Source organism: Phacochoerus africanus, chromosome 5 (assembly GCF_016906955.1).
Source record: "Phacochoerus africanus isolate WHEZ1 chromosome 5, ROS_Pafr_v1, whole genome shotgun sequence".
Taxonomy (NCBI): domain Eukaryota; kingdom Metazoa; phylum Chordata; class Mammalia; order Artiodactyla; family Suidae; genus Phacochoerus; species Phacochoerus africanus.
Genome location: NC_062548.1, coordinates 11,476,400 through 11,493,384, shown reverse-complemented (window position 1 = coordinate 11,493,384; position 16,985 = coordinate 11,476,400). Strand labels below are relative to the sequence as shown.

General features: G+C 52.2%; 1 protein-coding gene across 2 annotated transcripts in view; it reads right to left on the bottom strand.

Moving 5' to 3' along the window:
- The window catches only part of HIP1 (huntingtin interacting protein 1), a 162,815-nt gene extending 147,353 nt beyond the window's left edge, over nt 1–15,462 (bottom strand). For both annotated transcript variants that reach the window (XM_047779837.1, XM_047779838.1), the window contains exon 1: nt 15,280–15,462. In XM_047779837.1, coding sequence (XP_047635793.1) covers nt 15,280–15,399 — 120 coding nt within the window. In that variant the 5' untranslated portion in view covers nt 15,400–15,462. The remainder of the gene's footprint in view (nt 1–15,279) is intronic.
- Between the last annotated feature and the right edge of the window lie 1,523 nt (nt 15,463–16,985).

Below are 16,985 nucleotides of genomic sequence, written 5' to 3'. Positions count from 1 at the left end.
AAGGAAAAGATACCACAGCACAGGAGGGGCTCAGCCCCCCAGCGTGTACAGGGTCATGACAAAGCTGACACTGACTACAGAGGTAAAACTCGGGGGCGGGGGGGATGAGCAAAAAGTGTTTGCCATGGAGATGGGAGGCCTCCGTGTACATGAAAGCTAGATCTTCCTCTTCTGGAAAGTCAGGTCCACCATGACTGCTCTAATGAAAGGAGTTTCACGAATTGACACTGGTTGCTTCTGGGAAGCAGGAAATGGCTGGAGAAGGAACCAGAGCTGGGTCGGGAACCTGCTGGCTTTTAGTAAGAAGGCTGTATAACTATCAGCCTCTTAACTCACGTACAAGTAAACCTTTAGGGAAAATAAAATCACTCGAGGCAGAGCCACGACCCAAGCCCTGGTGCCCTGACCCGGAGGCCTGTGTTCTTCTCTCTCACCCACATCCTTGCTTCATTCAGTCTCTGTCTTTCCAGATTGGACAATTCTCACTGCATGCCCTCTGTCACCCGAGCTGTCACCTCTGAGTCAGCTTTGTGCCTCAATGTCCTTCTTGAGGCCTTAGAATCAGAAATGCAAATTCCTCCAAACACGCAGGTCACCCGAGGTCCTGTGCAAAGGATGGCCGGCGCGTTCAGGTCACAGTCCAAGAAAACACCTCCTGCGATCTCCGGGGAACTCCTGCTGTGGTTCTGCACGCCACCCTCTGAAACGGTGCACCTGAAAACCTGGGCACTTCCCCGGGTGGGTCTGCGTGTAGATGAGCCTCAACCTGGGCCTCATCAGGGAGCAGACAAACCAGGAGGTAAGATCAAAGCCTGAAGCAGGCTAGCAGACGACAAGAGAGAGTCAGTAGACGGGAAAACCAAAGTGTTTATGCTTTGGCTACAGGTTTCGGGTTTATTATTTGTAAAATTTAAAGAAACACATCTGTGGCTGCCAGCTTGAATCTCTCACATTCCTTCCAGCTCTAACATTCTCTAAGTCTGATAGATTTGGTAGGTTGGATCATAAGTTCACAGCATCAGCACATGACAGACACTCCATGTGGCCTCTGATTTAGTGTCAAAGATTTTTTTCTGGAAAAAACAATTTTTATGTTACAAAATTAGGCCTGCTAGGCTACCACCAGGAAAGCTAGCATCAAAAGACACTCCCAAAGTTTTGCAGTGCTCAGCCTGGGTGGATGCACCTGGCAGTACTAAGCAGAAGACAGAAGATGGTGCCTGGGCAAAAGCAACCACTTGCAAAGGGCTTTTGTGTGTGTGTGTGTGTGTGTGTGTGTGTGTGTGTGTTTAGGGCCGCACCCACAGCATGTGGAGATTCCCAAGGCTGGAGGGGTTGAATTGGAGCTGGAGCTGCCAACCTATGCTACAGCCACAGCAATGCCAGATCCGAGCCCTGTCTGCAACCTATACCACAACTCACGGCGAACACTGGATCCCTAACCCACCAAGTGAGGCCAGGGATCAAACCAACATTCTTGTGGATGCTAGTGAGATTCCTTTCCACTGAGCCATGATGGGAACTCTGAAAAGGCCTTCTCACTGGGGATTTTGTTTTTGGTTTTGGGTTCTTTGGGGTTTTTTTCTTTTCGATTTTTAGGGCCATACCTACGACATATGAAGTTCCCAGGCTACTGGTTGAATTGGCGCTTCAGCTGCCAGCCTACACTGCAGACACAGCAACATGGGATCCGAGCCACGTCTTCGACCTACACCACAGCTCACAGCAATCCTGGATCCTTAACCCACTTAGTGAAGCCAGGGATTGAACCCACATCCTCACAGATACTGGTTGGGTTCATAATCTGCTGAGCCACAACAGGAACTCCGGGTTTGTTTGGTTTTTTTTTGGCTGCACCCACAGCATGTGGAAGTTCCCAGGCCAGGGATCTAACCCGTGCCACATCAGTGATCCAAGCCACAGCAGTGGCAATGCCCAATCCTTACATGCTAGGCCACCAGGGAACTCCCTAACTGGGTGTTTTCAGAATGAGTGACTTTGGGAAGCCAGTTCTTTTGGGGGGGCACAGGTTTAATGTGACCAGTGCAGAAGAAGTTACCCATAGAAGCTAAGTACAGCCAGAGTTACCCAGGAGGAAAGGTCTTGCAGGGAGAGAAAAGCCAGAGAGAATTCAGTGTCCGAGGCTGAGAACCAGGACAGCAAAGCTGGGCTAACAAGGGCCAGGTGTGGTTAAAAGGGAGTCCGCTCTGACAGGGCTGCTGCTGCAGCAAGTGCACTTGCAAGGGACCGTCAGTTCTCTAAGCCAATCACATCCAACCCCCTTCAATTCACAGACCTACAGAGGGCCGGGACATAGCAGAACAGAGAGAACCACAGGCTAGGCTTCCTGGTTCTTAATCCAGTGCCCCGGGAGCTCCTGGCTGCTCTGCAGCTAAGCCCAGGAATACAGGAAGATTCCAGAGCACTGGCAAGCCTGAGGAAGTCTCAGGACATAGCAGGCCCACCCTGAGGGAAGCCCTTCATTTATCCCCACCTCTGCTTCCTGCCTTTAAGTCGGTTCTTCCAGTGGAGACACCATCATGATCCTATAGCAACACCAGGATTTCCCATCCGCCTTTTTTAATAGACAGCACATCACTTGATCAAAAAAAAAAAAAAAATTTTTTTTTTAAGGTTAAGTAAATAACATCTGTGATCTTCAAACTTGGAAATGGACCAAAGAACTCCATGGCCCAGCCAGAAGGAATGTTTTGAACAGACTGCTGAATCGTTTTTCCAGGATAAAACGTCTGTGAATAAGTGCCAAGCGTGGAAATCCAATGTTTTATCTATGGCCATAACAAGCACGGATGAAATAACAGGTGTCCCTCTAGGTCTGAAAGGGCGGCCTGTCTCTGCAGCAAGGCCTGGGCTCCTGTAGGCTTCTTGCCCCAGGGCATGAGTTCCCTGTTACCATCCCAGACTAGCTTTTATCACTCCTGTAACAAATGATCGCAAACAAGTAGCTTAAAACAACACCCAGTGATCGTCTCACAGTTCTGCAGGTCAGGAGGCCAACGAGGTCTCACTGGGCCAGAATCAAGGTGTCAGCAGGGCTGCCTTCCTTACTGGAAGCTCTGGGGAAAATTCCCTTCCAAGCTCACTCCAGCTGTTGGTAGAATCCAGTTCCTAACGTTTGAGATCCGAGGTTCCTGTGTCCTTGCTGGCTGTCGGCTGGGAGCCACTCTTAGCCTCTGGGCCCCTGTATGTGGGCGCCTCCATCTCAGAGCCAGCCGCGGCATGCTGAATCCCGCTCCCGCTTGGCATCCCTCTGCCTTCCCCTCCTGGCACGTCTCTCTTCTGCTTTGCAGCTGGAGAAGGTTCTCAGCCTTCAAGAGCTTGTGTGATTAGACTGGGCCCGCCTGGATACTCCTTCCACTCTCCCTATCTTGAGGTCCTCAATTACACCTGCAGCGTCCCTTTCACCAGATAATACACAGATATATTGATGGGGGCATTATTCTACCTTCCATATCCCATTTCACACTTCGTAGCTGCAGAAGGAACACCCATCAGCCCACCTGCGGAGCATAAATCAGAATTCCTGGATGCGAGTCCACTGGCTCTAGGTGTACCGTGACTGGACACAGAAGCCATCTCGGTAAACAAGTCCCTTCCCCTGAATTCTCCACTCGTAAAACACTTTATCCTACCGGTGTTGCCAAAACTTTCATTTCAGTCCAACGTGACACAGATCAAATGCCTTCACCTTGGTGCTGGGCACCTGCCTTGGGATGGGAACTGGGTCCATTCCCTTTACTGTTACAGCAATGATCAAATATGCTTATAAGATGCATCATCAGTTCATGTGACAATCACTTCCTGAGGTCCTACAGGGTGCCGAGCCCTGTGCTCAGGGATGGGGGCACCTACAGAACAAGCTAAGCTATGGGGAAGCTCACAGTCCAGCATGGAACAGACACCCAAATAAACATATTAACAGAGAACACAGAAATGCCGTTCAATAAATCTGCCTGGAGGAGTTGGGGGGAAACTTCCCAGAGGAGAGGCCATCAAAGGTGTGATGGCAGGTGGATCAAATGGAGGAGGTGTTCCAGGCTGAAAAGCGTGCTGCCACTGGAAATACCCAGGAGCGGGCAGCAGTGGGCAGTGCTGGGACAACGCTAAGGGCCTGGCGGGAGGCAGGGGGAGTGGCTGGGTATTAAGGCTGGCAAAGCTTGGCTCTGCGCTAGGCCAATGAGCTTAGGCTTCAGCTTAGAGTCACGTATAACAAACAGAGTGCTTTAAGACCTGAAGTGATACAAACAGTTGGACCTCCTAAACCCAAACTCTGATGGCCAAGGAAGAGGTAGAGGCTGGAGGGCAGGAAGACCGAGGAGGCCATGCCGTGAATAGTTTGGGCTTGAGACCTGACTGGAGGCGGAGGCAGTGGGGTGGTATGGGTCTAACCAAGGAGTCAGGGACAAAAGGACATTGAAATTACCTGCAGGGGTGTCAGAACAGAAGGGTCTCCCAGAACAACTGGGAGAATTTCAGGTGGAACAGCCTGGGGTGGTTTATACACTGAGATTCTCTAAAACTGAAAATCAAAGAGAACGAGCAAATTTGTGGCAGGAGATGGAGTCCAGGTTTTGGTGGGTCTGTACAGGGAGGCCCCAGCCTGGAAGAAGGGCCTCAGGGGAAGCAGGAGGGAGCTGGCATTCAAGAGGAAGCCCCGAAGAACCACCCACAGCTACATCAGAGGGACAGCATGGCAGCTCCAATTGCACTCATGGGACCCCAGAATCAGGGTTCACGGTTCTGAACTGGGACCAAAACCAGCTTATGCTCATTCAGTCCTTCATGCAAAATGGTTAATCCTTCCTCCCATGAACGCTTATCAAGAGCCGATGGGGGAGTTCCCATCATGGAGCAGCGCAAGGAATCCGACTAGGAACCATGAGGTTGTGGGTTCGATCCCTGGCCTCGCTCAGTGGGTTAAGGATCTGGTGTTGCCGTGAGCTCTGGTGTAGGTTGCAGACGTGGCTTGGATCCTGCATTGCTCTGACTGTGGCGTAAGCCAGCAGCTGTAGCTCCAATTCAGCCCCTAGCCTGGGAACCTCCACATGCTGCGGGTGCGGCCCTAAAAAGCAAAAAAAAAAAAAAAAAAAAAGAGTTGCTGGGGACCAGACCCTGTGCCAGGAACTTGAGCTAACAAAGATGAGACACCTAACAGATAATTCTCTGAACCCCTGTCATGGGCCGAGCCCAGAGACATAGATCCCTGGGCTGACCCATGACGCCAAGGGAAGGTGACCCGGCTTTTGCTTAGAGAGGAAACCACAGAGCCCAGGCCTGCGCATGTCCCTCTGAAGAATTATGGAAAACGGGAGGGAAGAATACGGCATCAGTTAAGACTGATCCAAGGCAAACCAATAGAGAAGGTATCTGCCTCCAGGCCAGTATGGGAGAGAGGACTTGTGACAGCCTAATAAGTCACACACAGCAACTGCCTAGCCTAAGAACAGTCACCATCGCAGGCTGGCCCCAGGGACCGCACAGCTGACCAGAGACCTCAAAGAACTACTGTTAGAAGCTCAGCGCTTCTGCCATGTACCTAGGTGCCATTTCCTCCAACTCCCAGATGCTCACAGTGGCTCATCATGGCTGGTTGATCGAAACCTTTGGGACAGGAACCCAGCTGAGGTTCTGTGATTAGAAGACTACCAGCGGGGTCACTGGTTTATTCAAATGTGCTTCTTTTGAGCCTAGAAACACATTTTCTTCTCTCCTGCCCTCCCTCGAGAACGTCTCACCACCTGAGTAATTTCATCTTTAACAGACATCCTGAGCTTTGGCTGGTGCAGAGCCCTCTACTAGACACTGGGGCAACGCAGCACAAGAGCAGCGAGGAACTGAAGGCCCATCTGCCACTAAGGGAAGTCGACACAAGACACACAGGCACAGGAGGCCAGGACAGTGTGCTACGCGTGGGCTAATGATAGGTGTCAGTTCACGGCTACGTGTTACAGCAGTGCTTGGAGTATGCCACTTGTACACGCATGATTCATAATCAAACACTTCCCAGTTCTGGGGCAGCATCGAAGCGTGTTCCCGGGGGAGGCTGTGTTTGAGAGAGACCTCAAACAGTGGGTGGAAAGCTTAAATGGCAGCTTCTTACTTAGGCTCCTTAAGACACCGTCTCCTACTCCCTGGGAGATTTTTTTTTTAAACCTTTTGTATATATTTTTTTCCATTAAAGTATAGTTGATTCACAATGCTGTACCAATTTCTGCTCTACAGAAAAGTGACTCAGTCATACATAGATATATGTATATATAGACATACATTCTTCTTTTAATATTCTTTTCTATCATGGTCTATCTCAGGAGACTGTATATAGTTCCCCATGCTCTAGAGTAGGACCTGTTGTTTATCCAGTCTAAATGGAATGGTTTGCATCTACTAACCCCACTCTTTTGTATTCTGAAATACAATATAAACAGAGAGAACCCCATGAAGTAAAAACATGCGGCTTAATGAATTATCATAAACCACCACCCAGGCCGATAAACAGATGGATGGCAGGATGGCAGAAGCTGCCCTGCTCTGAATATCCCCACCACCACTCACCTCTCCTAAGACCAGGGATGACCTTGACCTGGACTTCGATACCAATCACTCCCTTTTTCCTTTACAGTGTTACCATCGAAGCAAGCACCCCTAAAGCCCAGTTTTGCTTGGCCTGTTTTTTGAACGTGATATAAACGGATGCCAGGAGAGCTATCTTTGGGGGTCTGCCTCTTTCCCCCTTAACATTTGTAAGAGTCACCCAGGTTGTTGCAGGTAACCACAGTCACTGTTAGGTAGTATCCTCGTGAGAGACCCCATCACAATTTATTTGTGTTTTGCTTTTTTTGTCTTTTTAGGGCCACGGCCATGGCACATGGAGATTCCCAGGTTAGGGGTCGAAGTGGAGCTGCAGACGCTGGCCTACGCCACAGCCACAGCAATGCTAGATCCTTAACCCACTGAGCAAGGCCAGGGATTGAACCTGCGTCCTCATGGATACTAGTCGGATTCGCTTCCACTGTGCCACGATGGGAACTCCAGATCACAATTTATTTATCCATCTGCTGTTGATGGGCTTTTGGATTGTTTCTAGTTTGGGGTTATTCTAAAACACGATTATGAATATTCTTCTAAATATCTTTCAGCACACGCACATGCATTTTTGTTGGGTATACAGCTCACTGTGGACTTGCTGGGTTATGGAGTGTACCTATCTTCAATTTTTTGATAATACTGGGCTGTTTTTTAAAGCAGTACAGTCCCAACAGCAGTGCATGACTTCACATGCTTGCCAACTCTTGGACCAACACGTGTCAATTCTTTTCTTTTCTTTTTTTTTTTTTAAATGGCCACACCCATGGCATATGGAAGTTCCCGGGACAGGGACTGAATCCCAGCCACGGCTACGGCAATGCCAGATCTTTAACCCACTGTGCCAGGCTGGGGATCAAACCTACACCTCAGCAGCAACAGGAGCTGCTGCAGGGACCACGCTGGAATCTTGACCCACTGCACCACAGTGGGAACTCCTTTTTTCATTTTTATTTCAGCTGTCTTGATGGGCATACAGCAGTGGCTCACTGTCATTTTGATGTGCACACGATTACTGATGCACCCCTTTTCCTGCGGTTACTGGCCTTATCATCTTTTGTGAAGTTCCTCCTGCCTACTTTTCCATTAGGTTGTCCTTTTTTTTTGTCTTTTAAGTCTTTTTTTTAACATATTCTGGATACAAGCCCTTTGATAGTGACATGTGTTGCAAAAAATCTTCTGGGAGGAATTTCAAATGTCTAAATAGATCAATCGGAAAAGACTTAAGGGGGAAAATCTCTATACCTTTTCTAAGCTATCAGCCCCAGCTTTAAAGGGCGGTATGGAGGAGTTTCTGCTGTGGTGCAGTGGGTTAAGAATTCAACTGCAGCAGCTCAGGTCACTGCAGAGATGCAGGTTTGATCTCTGGCCCAGAGCAGGGGGTTAAAAGAACGGGCATTACTGCAGGTGTACAGAGCTCACGGTTGTGGCTGATTCAATCCCTGGCCAGAGAACTTCCATGTGCTGTGGGCGCGGCCATTAAAAAAATAATAATAATACACCAATTGTCTAAAGGGAGGTATGGAAAGGAAAGCATGCAATTTGAAATCAGACCCAGGGGGTTCAAGCCTCAGCTCCTCGGCCATTTCCTGAGTGCTCCTGGGCAAGCCACAGAAGCTCTCTGACCTCAGTGTCTACACTTGAGAACTGACCAAAATTACCTCCTGCACCGGTTGTTCTGCGGCTGAAAAGAAGTCATGTGTAAACGTACTTTTAAAACTGCACACAGTGGTAGCTACTGTTACATCAGAAGCAATGGGCCACACTGGCTTCCAGAACAGCTGGACCAGCTTCCTGAACCGTCTCCCAGCACTAGGAGCAGTGGTGGCAGCAGCAACCTCTCAGATCCAAGAAAATCCTTGCTGTCTCCCCCACCGGCTGAGCCAGAGGGCACCTTCAATGCCCAGCCCTCTCCCCACAGTGTCAGACTGTACTGCCCATAGCTGGGAACACAGCTCCTCCCTGCCTGCCAGGCTGGAAAACAGGAAGCAGTCCCCACCCTGCCAGGAGGTGGGGCTCACAAGTTCCCCTTCCTAGGTGGGCATCTCTCCAGACCATCAACCCTTCTGGATGCAGGAGAAGCACTGGCTGCTGGTCCGTGGCACCACCGCACCAGGCTACACCCTGTGCCCCACCCAGGTCTCCCGACACTTTGTCTCGAGGTAGTGGAATAAGTGGGCCACCGATGGGGAGAATGAAATGGGCCTCATCAGTGCCTCGCAAGCAAGGAAGCCTTTCAGTGACCATGTGGGGCTGGGAGCCTGCTCTCCCGGGCCTCACGGACACACCCCATCCCTTGCTGAGGTGCAGAAGTATCCTCTCGTGAGCCCCACGTCCCTGGGCCCCATTCCACATACAGGGGGCATTTGCAAACTTTCAAGAAAACAGTTGCAAGCACCTTATTCTAATGTGAAAGGCTGCTTATAGGAGTTTTCTAAGCAGAAGTATTTGAGAGCTGGAAGGACCCTTAGAAATCTTTTCCAGCCTCCTCATTTTGAAATGAGAGATGCAGTGGCAGAGCCAGATTTTCTGTCTCTGCACTCAGCCTAGCATCCCTTATGGCCTGTTGCAAACTCCAGCCCCTGCAGAGGCCGCACATCAGCCACACTGGTGCTGGGGACACTAGGCCAGTTTCTCGTCTTTGCCAGTAACTTCTTCCAGCTCAGAAATGTCTGGCCTGAAGCAGAATGAAGCCCTGGGAAGTTCAAGGCCACAGTTTGGGGATGTTGATCAAGAGTTCTAAACTTGACAGAAATTCAGATCATCAACCTTGAGCCCTAATTCTGTTTCCAGTCCCTGTAGGCTCTTTCCTAAGTGAACTCTCCACCCTAGCTCTCAGGGTATATTTCCACGTACCCCGGGTGCCTGAGCCTGGCACACCGGGCAGGCACTTAGAATTAATCACTGGAGAAATCAGAGGAGACAAGGGAAGATCTCCTAAACATGCAAAGGAAAAGCACTCTGCGAGTGGAGGCCTGCCTGAAGCACCTGGGCTCCTGCAGATCCTCCAGCTGTTGGACGTTGACATGTTTGGCAAACAGGCCCTGGTGCCTACTGGGCCCTGAGACCCAGACCCTGCCCTCAAGAGCTTCCAGTCTGGAAGGCAAGCCAAGATGTAGGCTTGGATGAGTGGGAGAGACACACAGTAGCTAAGGGCTCTTGCCCACCTGCACCAGGCTGAGGGAGCTGTCTGGTGGAGTGATGCTGAGTTAAGCCTCCAAGGGACAGGAATAGAAGACACTGATGGTGTCACCTCCTGCAGGGTCCCTGGGAAGCCAGCAAAGGTTCTTGCAAAAAACAGTTACAAAGGCAGTGCTGGGCCTTAGAAACAATCTGCCCGGCATCAGGCTGTCTGGGGGGCAGGGGGATGGGATTACAAGGATGCAGGCAAGAGGAAATCTGGGCAGGACAGGGAGATGCAAAGGAGGAAAGGGCAAGGGAAACTCACAGGACAGAGAGTGGCTGTGAGTGTAAGAGGAAGGGAGGGCACAGAGCTGATGCCAGGACATGATGGGACCGATAGGGACCAGGCACAGGCATTCGAGGCTGGGCCATGTGTGGTTGATCAGCGGGCAGATGTCCAGTGGGAAGTGGTCACACAGGCCAGGAAGTCAGGGAGTCAGCGTCATGGAAGTGAGAACAGAAACCACCAGATGAAAGTGAGGGCAGAGGAAGAAGACAGGAGGCAAAAGAGAAGTGGGGTGAGGACACAGCGGTGGGGACTCCGCGCATTAGGAGAGGAAGGAGGACGAGAGCTGGAGGAAGCCAGGCCCAGGCAGTGACATAGGGATGGCAATCAGGCAAAGCCAGGCTGTGGGGCCAGTTTCCCTGGGTTTGAGTCCAGCTCCGTTCTGCCCTCACTTCAGAACCTTGAGCTGGTTATTAAGGCCTCTCAGCCTCAATTTCCTCATTTGTAACAGAGGGATTATAATCCATAAGTCTGTTGTAACCCCTGAAAGGGGAGGTTTGTGCGAGGCCATTACACTTGCTGAGAGTAAGTGTGCTAAATGCTGGCTTTTATCGTTAGCATCAGTGAGAGGAAACCAGATGAGGACAACACCATGGACGCACAGAAAGCTCCGGGATCCTTTCTAGTTTTCAATACCAAATAAGGGAGCATGCAGCGGGTAAGGGGGTATAGCACCTTTTATGCTGGAGGCCATTCCTGTGTTGCCAGGGTTCAGAACCACTGATCCTTCTAGCCCAACTCTATAAATTTTTTCAGCTGGTGAATGGAAGGCTGAGCATCTGCTAAAGGTCATGAGCAACACGGCAGAAATACCCTCTGCCTTAAACATGGAGAAGAAGACTTGTCATCTGACTGCGCAGCCCTGGCTTCGCTGTTTACTTGCTGTGTGATCTTGGAAAAGTCACTTGGCCTCTCTGAGCCTGAGCAATCAGTAAACAGGATAATGACTACAAATCACCCAGCTGTGTTTCCAGGACCCAGCAGGCCCTCCATGAACATTTGTTTCTTTCGTCTCTAGAACCCAGGTCTCCTGTCTCTTCCCAGCCTATGATTTGTTTGGATCCTTTATTCCATGTGGGCTTCATCCAAGAGACTGTGACTAAGGGTTTGTTCCTTCCTCTGTCTCAGGAGCCCTGAACTCTCCTCTGATCCTAGCATCCACCTGCCACAGAGCAGGGCCACTCAAACTTCAGCGTCTGGTTGAAATGCAGGCTCTGATCCAGTAGGTCCTGCCTTGCTAAGGGCTTGGTGATGCTGCTGCGGTGGGTCCTCTGTCCTCCTTGCAGAGGAGGCCCAGCAGCGGCCATTCCACCTCCCTGCTGACTCATGAGCTCCTCTGGGGCTAGTCTTTGATCTTACTCATCTCTGAGGCCCCTCCATGGTATGTACTCACTAAATGGATGTTGAAAAAACAAGCAAACCATAGAGAAAACCATTTTCCAGCTAAGTAAATACAGACAGGGCATTTTGTTTGTGAATGGCAACCCTTCTGATTCATTCCAGAATCATCCTCTTGGAATGAGGACACTGTGGCGGATGGGGCCTGAGACCTGGAACCCTGAGTCCCGGGTTTGAATCCTGACCCTTTCACTCATCGACCGGCGGCCCTGGGCAAGTTACCAGGCTCTCATCCACACAATGAGGGGGCGAACACCCAACCACAATGCAGTGCCAAGGACTAAAACCTGCTTTATAAACTGTAAAGTGCTCCAGGCAAGGTGTCCTTCTTACAGCAGTGTCTTTGAAGGCAAGAATGACTTTTCATTTCCCTCAGTCATGAAGGTCTGCTTGTGATGGCTGGCTTGGGGACTGGCCCAGGGGTCTCGTTGGATATGGGGGCTGAGGCAGGCAGGTGAGGGGTCCCCGCTATGGCAGGGACAAGAAGAGGGGCGAGGAAACAAGGCTGGTCTGAGGGCACAGGCAGCCGGGGCCCTGGGCTGATGAGAAGGAAGACAGAGGAATCAGAGTTCCCTGATGCGCTTGGGGCAGGGCTCCTGACTGAGAGTGCAGAGACCAGGAGGGACCTCGGAGTCATTAGGAAAGAACAGCAAGCGACTACCGTGCCGGGGCCAGTCAGCCACTTCGCCGCTCACCCGAGCCTCAGGCAGCTGAGGACAGAGGCAAGAGCAAGACCCAGGGCTGCCCTCAGGAAGCGCACAGTTTGCTGAGGGCCACAGAGAAACGGTGACGGGACAGGTAGCAGGTGCGAGAAGTCAGAGGTGGGAAGAGCCGATTCCACTCCTGTCTCCAGCTCAGCCAATGAGACTCATCCACACCCACCTCCCACTGCCAGGCAGGTCCTTCTGCCAGTCCCCACCCCGAAGGCCCTGTCCCTCTTCCCTGCGCAGCAAGAAGAGCTGAAGGGAGGGGTTAGACCTCAGGGGTTCCCACCTGCCCTCCCCACCCTCACAGCCTGCACTTTGCGCACCAGCTCTTGCTAATTATCACATTAACTAGTCACACTTCTGTCCCCTACTGAAGAGGTAATCACAGTCTGTCCCAGTATTCACCCTTGTTTCCCTCCACCCCAAAGCTCAGATTAGAGTGGTAATCACTGCAAGACTGCTCCACAGTTTACAAAATGCCTTCATGGTGTTATTTAATTGAATCCCCACAATCAACCTGTGATGTGAGTAGTATCCTTACTTTTTTTTTTTTTCTTTTAGGGCTGCATCCGCGGCATAGGGATGTTCCCAGGCGAGGGGTCAAACGGGAGCTGCAGTGGCCAACCTACATATGCCACAGCCACAGCAACCCGGGATCCGAGCCACGTCTGCGACCTACACCACAGCTCACGGCCACGCCAGATCCTTAACCCACTGAGCGAGGCCAGGGATTGAACCTGCATTGTCATGGACACTGTGTTGGGTTCTTAACCCGCTGAGCCACACTGGGAACTCCAGAATCCTTATTTCACAATCAGGAAACAAGGCTTAGAAAGGTCAGGCAACTTGCTTGAGGCCTCACGGCCCATCCATGTGCCTGGCTATCAAACTCCAACCTCTTCTAGCTCTGATGCCAGTGCCTCAGAGGCCACACAAGGCAGTGGTTAAAGTGGGATCACTTCCAGCTGTGTCACCTTGGGCAAGTTACTTAACCTCTCTGTGCCTCAGTTCTATCCAGGTAAAATGTGGCTGATACCCATCTCATAGGTCCCCATCGAGACTAAAGAAGGTAACATAATAAAGTACTTAGAACAGCACCAAACAGTAATTAGTTACAACTATCATTTTACCTTCACTAATTCTCACGGTCTCTTAACTCGTTATTATTTTTTTTCTACCTTATGTTTATATCTCATAATACATTTGATTGTCATTAAACAAAATATATTTTTGCAGACTGGCTGAGGGTGAGTTTTAGGATTGTCCGCTTTTCTTCTCTTCACTCTCCTACTTCCCTAATAGTTTCAACAATAGAAAAACTCTCTTTTCCTGATTCATTCTACCCCCTTCCTTTCACCCCCCCCCAAACACACGGTCAAATCTGGCCAATGATAAGTGTTCCAGAGAATGTAAAGTACCTGCAAACACTGACCTAGACTCTCCTTGCTGGGCTGTCCCTGAATGGCTAGGCAAATTTTCACAAACCTAATTTCCATCACTATAATGGGTCAAAGTCTTTTGTGTATTTCTCTATTGCTCCAGTTTTTACTTATTTGAGACTCTAGAAGGAGGGAATTACCATTTATTTTCCTTTTCCATTAAAAAAAAAAAAAAAAAAAGATTCACACTGCGTCCTGGAGCAAGAAGCCTCATGTGCCCAGGCAGCTAGTTGAGGCAGTGACACCCACAGCAGACAGGTAGCTTCCTTCTTTTCTGCAGTCCAGCCCAGAAAGTCAGAGGACAAAACCTCAAACCTAGCTGGACCCTGGGAAGCGGAAGTGAACGGCCATCTCTCCCATCCCACCTGAGACAGGATGATGACCTAGAGGGGACACTCTCTATTTACATCACCCAAACACACCTGCGAAGGTCCAGAGGTGCCTCAAAAAAGAAGAGGATGAGGTCCCCTGCGACGTAGAGCTTTATTCTTTGCCAGATTCCACACACAGAACACTCAGGACCTCGAACTCTTTTCCATCCAAAACCCCAAAGCCCTTCCCTCATAGGGTACTGTGTTTGGAGGGGGAGGTGAGCAGAACACAGCAGGAGAATCAGCCTCTGGCAGTGGAGGCCCCCCTGGATCTTCAAAGGCTCCACTCTGAGAGCAAGAGTGAAGAACAAATCTGCCCATACAACTTTGGCACTGGTATTAATAGAAGTGCTGTGCCCTTCGAAATGGATTTTGCATACAAACGAGCCGAAAATATGTCAGCTTTATTCAGTCCAATCAATACTCCAGGCATTAAAACTCTGAGGTAAAAATGGATTGTGGCTTTTTGTTGATGACAGAGAAGAATTTTGGCCCCCAGCCCTGGTCAGGCTGGACAAATGGGGCAGCCTGCCGATTCGCTGTCAGGCACATTTTGGGGGATGAAACCAAAACCCCAACTCAGGGTTCTGGGTAGCTCAGGGCAGCTCAACTTGACCAGCATGGGGCCGTCGGTCCGAGAGCCTCGGACCCTGCCCCCCTGGCCGGCCCCCTCCTCCAGCCCCCAGTTATCGTTCAAACTCGGCCACACATCGCATTTCCTACATTCCTTCTCGCCGCTCAGACCCCTTCAGCTCGGCCCTCAGAGGCCGACAGCTGGGGGTGGTGTGAGCCAAGCAAGAGGCACAAGGAAGGGGGTGCTAGAGGTGGGGGGAATGTCAGCGCAACCCTGAGGCGACGGAGAAGGGAGCAAAGGGCTCCCACCCCTCACACACCCGACCCGGCGCCCCACTGGTGTCCCTCAGCAGCTCCTCAGTGAGCTGCCCCAGAGTAGGGGCAGCCCTTTCATTCGGCCCCTTTCGGGTTCCTTCCCCCTCTCGCCGCTCCTGTGACCCCTCCCCTGCCCCGCCAGGACCCTCCGCCTTCGGCCGCGCAGCTGGCATCCTGCCAGCAACTCGGGGCCGCCCTGCCCTCTTCCCCAGATGCCCTCGGGGTCCCCGACCGTCCCGAATCGCCTGGACCAGCACACTAGATGCGCTCTCTCACGGCCCCTAGCCCGGTCCTTCCCTGGGCCCGGTCCTTCCCTGAGACCTCTACTCCCTTCAAGTCCCCCTCTGGACACAGAGTCTCGGGATGCCCCAGCCGTGCACGCCCCGGCGTCCCCGGGTCCTCACCTGAGTCCGCTCGAAGCTCTCCCGCTCTGCCGCCTCCATCCCCGCGCCGACCCCACGCCGGCTCAGCACCTTTGGCAGAGGGTTGGGTACCTGCTTCATGGAACTGGCCATCCGGTCCATGTCGCCGCGCGGAGCCGAGTCAGGGGCCCTCTGCCGCCCCGGGATCCCCACGGCGCCGCCTGCCCCGCCCTACCCGCTGGGATCCGGCGCTAACGGGACGGCTCCCTCCTCCCATTGGCTGAGAGCGCTGCTACTCTCTCGAGGCCCCGCCCCCACTCAGAGGCTTCCCCGCCCGCCCCCGCCCCCTCCGGAGCTCCTCCGGCGCGCCCCGCCCGCCTGGGCCCCCGGGACCTTGAGGCGAGAGCAGAGCGGCCGGGAAGCCTGTCAGTCACTGGGTCCCGCGGCTCCAGGAGGGGGCGGGCGAGGGGCGGGGCCGGGGGCGGCCCTGACCTGCCCTGGCCAGCCCCTCGCCCGCCCCTCAACCGCCCCTCGCCCGCCCCTCCCCCGACGCCAGGCGCGCCTCTCTCCTCGCCCTGCCGGTGGCCGCCCCTTCCTCTAGAGCAGCGCTCTGCTTGTGCGGAGGGTCGCTGCCAGGTCCCGGCTTGGTGGGCGGCAGCCAAGCTGGAGGAGAGTCAACGGGACTCCCGCAGGGAATCTGGGCCCGCCTGGGACTGGCCTATTTACTCGCTCGGGATGAACCAACTCGGCGGCCGGAGTCCCGGGATGCGCTACCCCGAGGCCCGGCTTCTGCAGGTTGGGTCGGCTTCTTACAAACCTGGACGCCTTGGGTGGCAGCTTCCACCCAGCTCCCTTTGCTTCCTTCCTCATCCCGTCCCTGCCCCGAATCCCTGCCCATCCCTTTTGTAATGATCGCGACCCAGGAGCGCTGGGCTGGGTCCGTGGAAACCTCTCGCCACCTTTCCAAACCTCTCATTATCTGGATCTAGCCAGAACATATTCGTTGGTAGAATCCCCTGTAGACACTTTATATTTATCCCCGGCTCTGGGACAACCTCCTGTCCTGCTCAGACGTCAGCCAAGGAACCGAAAGGCGACAGGCAGAGGGAAGTGTGATCCCTTAGCCGAGATGCTGAAGAAAGTGAAGTTTCCCGTTACGTGCCAATTTTGGTGTTTTAAAAATAAACGCTTTGAAACTCAGTAAAGAAAGGCATTACTTTTTTTTTTTTTAAACTAAGAGCTTTTGATAAAAATTCACACATTCAATAGAGAAGTGGAAGAGGGGGTGGGCCTCTGCAGGCACTAGGGAGCCACTGAAGGCTTTTGCTCAGACCTGAGCTTTTCAGAGCTGGCATTGTGTGGACGGGATTACCGGGGGAGAGGGAAGTGAGGGGACCGATGGGGAGATTCCAGCAGTAGGTGAGAGACAATGAGGACCTCCACCAGCCAGGAAGGGAGAAAGTTCAGTCCTGTGGGAGGTTCTGTGAATAGGTTTGGACAAAGAGAACAGAGGGAGTGAGGAGGCAGTGTTGGGGCAGAATTTCTGTAGAAGAATTTAAGGGCGAGGTTGTGATGGAAGGGAATTGTCTCAGGCTACATGTGCACAGCAAGCAAGCTGGTTTCACCTTGTCTTAGATTGTGCTAGTAGGGGAGGCCCTGGGAGTGACTCCCCTTGGGTTTCTCTGGGATGAGGTTAGCTGTCACCTCATTTTCCAGGCTTTGCTCTAATCTTGGGAGAGGAGGCACCT